The 8,070-nt window shown below is 53.9% G+C and overlaps 1 protein-coding gene across 2 annotated transcripts; it reads right to left on the minus strand.

Annotated features, from left to right (window-relative positions):
- Positions 1-726: 726 nt before the first annotated feature.
- LOC121010163 (glutathione S-transferase theta-3-like) lies at positions 727-7,621 on the minus strand. Of its 2 annotated transcripts, XM_040443567.1 has the most exons (5): positions 7,378-7,615; positions 5,926-6,013; positions 3,731-3,881; positions 1,498-1,674; positions 727-1,166 (listed from the first exon to the last, which is right to left on the minus strand). In XM_040443567.1, the coding sequence occupies exons 1-5, from the start codon at positions 7,487-7,489 to the stop codon at positions 972-974; spliced, it is 723 nt and encodes a 240-aa protein (XP_040299501.1). In that variant the 5' UTR covers positions 7,490-7,615; the 3' UTR covers positions 727-971. The 2 variants fall into 2 exon arrangements, with proteins under 2 accessions (XP_040299501.1, XP_040299502.1); XM_040443568.1 differs by lacking the exons at positions 1,498-1,674; positions 3,731-3,881 and adding an exon at positions 5,255-5,262 and having other exon boundaries at positions 727-1,158; positions 7,378-7,621.
- Positions 7,622-8,070: the final 449 nt, after the last annotated feature.

Consider the following 8,070-nt stretch of genomic DNA (forward strand, 5'->3'; position numbering starts at 1 on the left):
ACAGTTTGTTGGATGACTAGGCTATCAGAGAGTCTAGAACACAAGACAGGTGGATTGTGATAATCTTGGGAGAAAGGAGAGAGACAGGTGGCAAGTCTGGGACCCAGGGTGGGGCATAGATAAGATATTGGTTGGGGTTACGAGTAGGCTTGGGAGAACAAGGCCTCTCAGCAGCACCCAGAGGGCCAGGAACTAATCCGGGACTTCCCTCCTTGCAAGGCACTTCATAAACCAACCTTCCACCCCACCTCTGGGAGACAGCATCACCCCAGAGGGATGACAGAGACCTAAGAGATGAAGTCCATGTCCGATTCAGACATCCCTTCCCCAGGTCAACTCCCAGCTGAGATAGGTGGTCAGCCCAGGGGGTGTGGAACCAACTCTGTTCTAGGACTGAAAGAGGGAAGGTCTGGGGCTGAGGAGCCCAGGGGGTCACCGGACTTGGCCTGGGGCTAGGGAAGTCAGGGAAGTCTCACTGGAGAAACAACATGGTGACAGATGCCTAAAGACCAGGAGGGGCACCAGGCAAGGTGAGGAGGGGTCCTATAAGCAACGGAAACAGCCTGAGCTAAGGCCAGGAAGTGGAGGTGGGGGTGGCAGCTGGGAGAAGGGGTCTAAAATGATGGGCTACTGTGTGCAACCAGAAGGGGGTGCCCTGGAGGGGTGGGCAATGCAAAGTTCAATGATTCATACTTTAGCCTCAGAGCAGTAAGGCACCACCAGAAGTTTCAAACACAAGGGGGACAAATATGTGTTTACTAAAGCTCTTTCCAGGGGTCACATGAAGCCAGGGTGGAAGGGGCAGGAGTGGAGTGAGGAGACAGACAAAAGGAGGAATGAAGATCTCATGCATGGAGGGAACTAAGGGCCAGAGGCTGGACAGCAGGCCTTGCTCATAGCCTAGGAGGGGCGATTCCATGTCTTCTTCCAACAACAGAGTCTCCATCATCTCTGCAGGCCTGGTCCTCCACTCACTGCAACAAAACCTGCACCAAGGGCTTCAGCTTCTCCTTTATGGCACTGTCTGCTGGAGGCAAGTCCTTGGCCTTCATGACAACTGCATGTGCCTCCTGAAAGAGGTCCTTTCCCACGGCGGTCTCCACGCGTTGGCGCCATGCAGCCAGCTTGGGTCGGCTTTTGAAGACTTGGCAGCCAGCACTGACAGGCTATGGGAAGAGGGAGCCAGGTGGAGTGGCTACACATGGACAAGCACGAGGCAGCATGACCTGGTTGAGGGATTCCCCTGGGTGGATTTTCCCTCCTCTGCCACATATGGAATAGGCTGGAGGTTCTCTCCCAGGAGACACTAGGAAGCTTCTCAATATCACTGCAGGATAGGGTCTTGAACCCCATTTTACAGATGAGAACACTGAGGCTCAGAGAGGGAAGTGACTTGCCCAGGGCCGCACAGTCAGAAAGGGCAATGTGAGCTGGTATGTTGGCACCCTCCCAGGACACCCCACTGCCCAGTGGACCACCCTCCCCCATGGCACTCACATGCATCAGCTCCGTGATGGCCACCAAGTCAGCCACTGAGATGTGGGGTCCAGCAAGAAAGTCTTGGTCCTTTAGGAATTTGTCCTCAAGCAGCTGCAGGCACCTTTCCAGCTCAGCCAGAGTAGATGCCAATGTCTCAGGGGGCACCTGTTCGCCCAGGAACACTGGGAACATCATCTGGTGGGTGGGCAGGCAGAGAAAGGGCTCAGGGTCTGCCCAAAGTGCAGGGCCGGTTCCTGCTCTCATCCAATCTATCACCAGGCCTTCAAATTTCTCCTCACACTCACCCACTCCATCCACCCATGGCCACCACCAGCCCAGGCCTCATCTCCTACTCCAACATGGACAGCCTCCACCACTCCCTAGGTCCTCCTGCAGGGCAGCCGGGGGTGGGGGGGTGGGGGGGCGCAGAACGGGGATCTTCTGCAATCCCAGTTTGCCCATATCACGCCCTGCATAAAGCCTTCCATGGCTCCCCACTACCGTCACCATGAAAGCCTACACCAGGCGCCTCCTCAGCACCACAGTCACCCTCTCCCCACTCCCCACCTCCTTCTCCACCCCAGGCTTCTCAAATGGGACAACGCATGCAAATCCTTCTGGGATCTGATTAAAGTGCACGTTCCTAATCTGTATGCCTGTGTGGTGCTTGAGACTGTGCATTTCCAAGCTCCCAGGTGGTGCTGATGCTCCTGGTCCCTGGACCACACTTTGAGTAGTGAAGGTCTATATTCACTCTACTTGACTACTCTCCATTCTGCCTTCAAACGCACCAGGCTCCTGCCCCTACCAGCTTGAGGGGGCTCCTCTCTCAGCCCCAAGAGGCTTCAAGGAAGGCATTTCTAAGGTTACAGAAACCTGCGTTTTGCCCAACGACCCTTCAGAACAATGATTCTCTACCTACAGCAGAGTATGAGCATGCCCATCGCATGCTCCCTCACATGCACAGGGCACCCACTGTGTGCTGGGCCCTTTGTAAGTACCCTAAAAATAATAACTCAGGGCACACATTTCAAAAACATCTGTACATCTGATGGGTACAAATGGTATCTGTGTCCTGCTTAAATGTGCATTTACTTGATTCTTAGGTTAAATGTATTTTCATCCATTTAATGACCATCTCTCTCTGTCCTTCAATTAAATCCCTGCTGGTTTCTTGTGCCCATTTTTCTCCTGTGCCTTTGTTTGATGGCATTCTGAGAGCATCTTAAATAGTAAGAATGTTACTTCTGGGGTGTTTCTTCTGTTAAGCATCCAACTTCAGCTCAGGTCATGATCTCACAGTTTGTGGGTTTGAGCCCCAGGTCAGGCTCTGTGCTGACAGCTCGGAGCCTGGAGCCTGCTCCCGATTCTGTCTCCCTCTCTCTCTGCCCCTCCCCTGCTCATGCTCTGTCTCTCTCTGTCTCTCAAAAATAAATACACGTTAAAAAAATTTTTTTTAAAGAATGTTACTTCTTTCAGGGTACCTGGGTGGCTCAGTCGGTTAAGCGTCCAACTCTTGATTTCAGCTCAGGTCATGATCTCATGGTTGGTGAGATTAAGCCCTGCATCAGGCTCTGCACTGACAACATGGAGCCTGCTTAGGATCCTCTCTCTCCCTCTCTCTCTGCCCCTCCCCTGGTCCTTCTCTTCGCTCTCTCAAAAGAAATAAACTTAAAACATTTTTTTTGAAAAAAAAAAAAAGAAGAAGAAGAATGTTACTTCTTTATAACAAATCCTTGCCAGTTTTTTGCTTATTTTAAGTCTAATTCTTTCCTCTTACACAAAATCATTGTATGTGTACAATCTGTTAGGCTCTTCTTTGAGTTTTTCAGTGTTCTTAGGCTTAGAAATCCTTGAATACCCAGAAATCGAATCAACTTTATTGAGATGTCTCCTCATCTCTGCTTAGTTTAAGATTTTTCATTTAACACTTCCCTACTTGAAAAGTATGTGTGTGGTTAGAGGGTTTGACTTTTTTTCTCTCCCAAAAGGCAATGTCTCCAGGCAGTCTGGAGGATACCAAAGGGCATAAAATTGATTCTCACCAGCTCAAGAATCAGAGCACATTGGGCAAAGTCAACTCCCTAGTTCTGCCTCGGTTTCCCCGCTGGGAAACAAGTTGGTTGGACTAGGGAGTCTCTGGGATTCTAGAATTTGGTGTTCTAAGGCCTCGGTTCTGAACAAAATGTTTTAAACAGAAAGCACTGTCCCTTGAGCATCCTAGAAGAGTCCCCGTCCTGCCATAGCTCACCTTCTGCCACATGGCTCGTGTGCAACTATTCCGTAGGGCCGTGTGCTGCCATGCTAGGTACTCATCCACACGGGCACGGGCCTGCAGGTCCTGAGGGTACCAGTGGTCAGGGACCTCATACTTGCGACACAGATACAACAGGATGGCCACACTGGGGGACACGGAGGGGGCGGGAACATGTACTAGTCACTCTTCAGCCACTCCATAGGGGCCAGCCCTCACTGCTCACATCTCCCCAACTCCTCCAGGTGGAGCATTTCACTATCTCCATGGTACAGAGGAGGAATGTGAGGCTCAGAGAGGTTAGGTGACTGCCTTGAATCACACAGTTCTACATTAGGCCATCCTACCATCTGAACTAAGGGCACCAAGTGAAAAACAACATGTCTTAGGATTTCAGAAGGAGGGGAAGGGGGAACTCAGAGAAAGCTTCCATGAGGAAGGGGCACCCAACATGGTTCTTGAAGGACAAGAGCAACTCAGATACCACTCCCCACCATATCCAATGCACGGCCACGCCAGGAGCAAGGCCAAGTCCTCTGACACTCCCTGGGGTTCAGACAAGGCCTCCCGGGTGAACGGGTCACTGCTTTCCACCGTATCCCATCTCCTCTCTACCTGCCCAAAGCCTCCAGCACCCTCCCCCAGGAAGCCCTCCCTGACCTCCCCCCTCCCTCCTCTCCCTCCACCATGTCTGGCCTGTGCATCATATCTGGCCAGAGCACCATGCCTCCATGGATGTTGGATTATCCAGCGGCCAGATGTTCTGGAGCCAAGTGGAATGTGAATCTGGCTCTACCATGGAGGTACTATGTGGCTTCGGTAAAGGATACCACCATTCAGCTGCCAACCTTAAGGCTGGCCTGGGCTCTCATCTCTTCCACCCACCTCCAGCTCTTCAGCAAACTTAGGTTTGACCTTCAAGGGCATCCAGAACTGACCACTACTTCCCCCTACCCCACCACCTTGGTCTGGGGCCCCAGGACCTCTCTCCTGGATTAGCACAGTACCTTCTCAACCCAGCCAGAGGGATCCTTTAAAACCTAAGTCGGGGGCACCTAGGTGGTTCCATCGGTTAAGCATGTGACTTTGGCTCGGGTCATGATCTCAGTTTGTGAGTTTGAGTCCCACTTGGGGTGAGCTTCTGTCCCACTTCAGGTGAACTCGACCCCTGCTTCGAGTGAGCACAAGCCTCGCCCTGGGTGAGCTCCAACCCCGCTTCTCTCTCTCTCTCCTCTCTCTCTCTCTCTGTCTCTGCCCCTCATGGGATTCTCTCTCTCCCTCTCTCTCCACCCTCACTCACTCGCCAACCCCCGCTTTAAAACAACAACAACAACAAAAAAAAAAACAAGAAACCTAAGTCAGATCTCAGCTTTCCTCTGCTTAAATTCCTCCAACGGTCCCATCTTACCTACAGTAAAAGCCAGTCTTCCTGGCCCCACATGCTACCCTGAGACCTCAGCCCTTGCTTTCTCCCCTTGCTTACCCTAGCCACACTGAATGCCTTGCCTCTTCTACCTGTACCCCAAGCACTGTCTCACCCCATAGCATTTGGCTTTGCTGTTCCCTCAGCCAGAACACTCTTCCCTACATACCTTGCATCTCTGTTCCTGCAGGTCTCTGCCCAGATGCCTCCTCTTCAAGGGGCCCTTCACTCAACATCCTACTCAAAATCGCACCCACCCTCACTCTTACCCTAGTTATTTCCTCCATGGCACTCATCACCACGGGATGTGTTACACCTTTACAGAGATTATCACTCCCCCCTTCTAGAATATGAGCTTCATGAGGGCAAGGGTTTAGAATTTGTTCACTGCTTTGGCCCTAGGGCCTGGATGCTTCCTGGCCCTGGTGGGTGCCCAGCAAATAGCCACTGAAGCTCTCTGGGTGTTCTCTTGACATCCAGGGCAATAGGACTTGCTCCCAAGATTTGTAGAAGAGTAGCTCTGCAGCTACTCCTCAATATTTTGTGCAAGTCCCTCCCCTCACCCGGCCTCGGTTTCCTCATTTGTACCATGCCAGGGGGGAGTGGAGATGCCATGACTTCAGCAGCCCCTCCCAGCCCCAGGCTCCTCTGCCTGCTGGGGCTGGCACAGACGCTCAGCGCACACAAGCTGTGATCCAAGCCTTCAACGGTAGACACCCAAATGGCTGACCGGCCTCATAAGGCCTGTAGCAGCCTGGGGACCTGATACCTCTCAGCCAAGGTGAAGTCCCCATCCTTCAAGGCTGGCACCTTCTTCAGGGGGTTCACCTGGGCAAAAGCGTCGCTGTGGTGCTGACCTGTGGGAGAGACCAGTGAGGCCGGTGAGGAGAACCCTAAGCCCTCTGAGGTCTCTGCCCAACCCCCACCTCAACATCCAGGCACCAGCTCTTTCCAAGGCCCCTATCCGGGCGGGGCAGCGGGAAGGAGAACACTCTGCTGGTCACCAGATCACAGGCCCTGACCTCCCCAGCAGAGGCCCACCCTTCCTGTGTCCACCCCCTTGGAAATCCGGGCCAAGCAGCATCTCAGCTTGGGCAAGGAGAGAGGGCGATTGCCAGCAGCTGTAATCCAGCCCCACCCCCAACCAAGTCCATCCATTTGTCGGACACTCCAGCCTCCTCCCTGGGCTCTAGGCTTGCCCCCTTCAGCCATCTTCCTATGCCGGGTGGGTGACCTGTCCACACCACAAAGCTCCACGCACACCTGCTCCCAGCCCTCAGTCCAGCCTCGTTCTCTCCAGGAGCCTCTGTCCCATTCAGTCACCCAGACTCCACCAGCTTAGCTCTTCTTTCTTTCTGGTGCCAAACCCTCACGGCTCCTTCCCCAGTGGGTGTTCCCAGGTCTGACTCACTTCTGCATTCCTTGAGCTGGGCCAGTGCTGGGAGGTACGACAATCCCTGTGTGTGGAGTCAGAGCGATTCCACGGAACCAGGCTCCCGCCTGGCCATAGAGCCCTCTTTGCCCTTCTACTGGGTGAAGACAATCACCGCCACCCATTCTCCCTCCAGAAAATGCCTCCGTGCCCAGCCTCCATCCCAAAGAGGGCTAAAAAGGTGGAGCAAGGTGGCAGCATAGCAGTTGGTGTCCCAGGTTGGGGACACCAAAGACAGAAGGTGGGCAGGCTCAGCCAAGAAAGGGTCTCCCTCCTGGCCTGCCCAAGGATAGGCCTACTGTCCGATTACAGCCCTGCCTCCTCCACTGGATCCTGTAAATGTGGAGGGGAGGTAGGCAGGCGAAGGTAGAAGTAAAGAGGGGACGGGCTCCAAGTGGAACAGCCTTCTCTTGCTGACAGATGCAGAAATTCCAGAGATGCGGGCTACCCCAATAAAGAAATGAGAAGACAGTTTCATGGTTTCCTACAAGCCCCGGTGTGGGGGTGTTGGCGCACTCACTCTGGTTCCCCACGCACCCCCCTTCCCGTCCCCCGCGCCCCCCACTGCTCTCTGTCTGCTCTGCTCCCTCTTAACCTGTATTTTGAAAAATGTTTCGTAGTCACTAAGCAAAGATCGGGGCTGTTGAAAAATACACCACCGATAAGTGATGTCACGGCTTCCGTACTGGAAAGTGACCCTTCCAGTCGCTCTGCGGCGCGCGGCCCGGCGGGGGTCCCTCAGCGCACAGGCGGCCCTGCCCCCAGGGCCTGTCTGCCGGCCCGGCCCACCTTTGAGCAGCTCCACCGTGCGCAACTCGAAGGGGATGCCGTTCTTCTTGGCGAAGATGTAGACGGCGCGGCAGGGCTGGGATATTAAGTCCAGGTAGAGCTCTAGGCCCATGGCGAGAGCGGAGGACCCGACCCCGGGGTCGCGCCTAGGGTACAAGACCGGGAACACCAACGGCTGGCGGGAACGGCCGAGAGCCCAGCGCAATCCGCAATCCGGGTGAGGAGTTGGGGGGGCGGGTCTGAGCCCCGCCACATCCTCCCCGCCCATTGGATGGCTCCGGAGAACTTTGGACCAATCAGAGACACCCCAGCTCTCCCTCGTTCCCTCACCGGGAATCCCTGTAGCGGTTCTCTTGGTAGCACTGGGAGACTTGGCCTCTGACCCGAGCTTTCGCTGCCAGGTCACACCTCTTCCCCTGACCTGGGGTTGGGGAAATCAAATAACTATGTCCTGGTTTAGGGGTTACAGGGAACGCATTGCAAAGGAGAACACTGCTTTCTGGTGTTGCTGAAAACAGCAGACTGCGCTTCGCTTATCTAGTTAATGTGTATCTAGCGGGCACTCACTTCCCTTATCTAGTTAATGTGTACCTAGGGGTTAGGTCCTGCCGGTACCCATAAATTCCTTGGGTCATGTTATCCCATGGAATATTTTATCCTGCCTTGTTTTTCTGCGCATTTTCAATTTTTTTT

This window comes from Herpailurus yagouaroundi, unplaced genomic scaffold, assembly GCF_014898765.1.
Source record: "Herpailurus yagouaroundi ecotype Mexico unplaced genomic scaffold, PumYag 191, whole genome shotgun sequence".
In the NCBI taxonomy this organism is placed as follows: domain Eukaryota; kingdom Metazoa; phylum Chordata; class Mammalia; order Carnivora; family Felidae; genus Herpailurus; species Herpailurus yagouaroundi.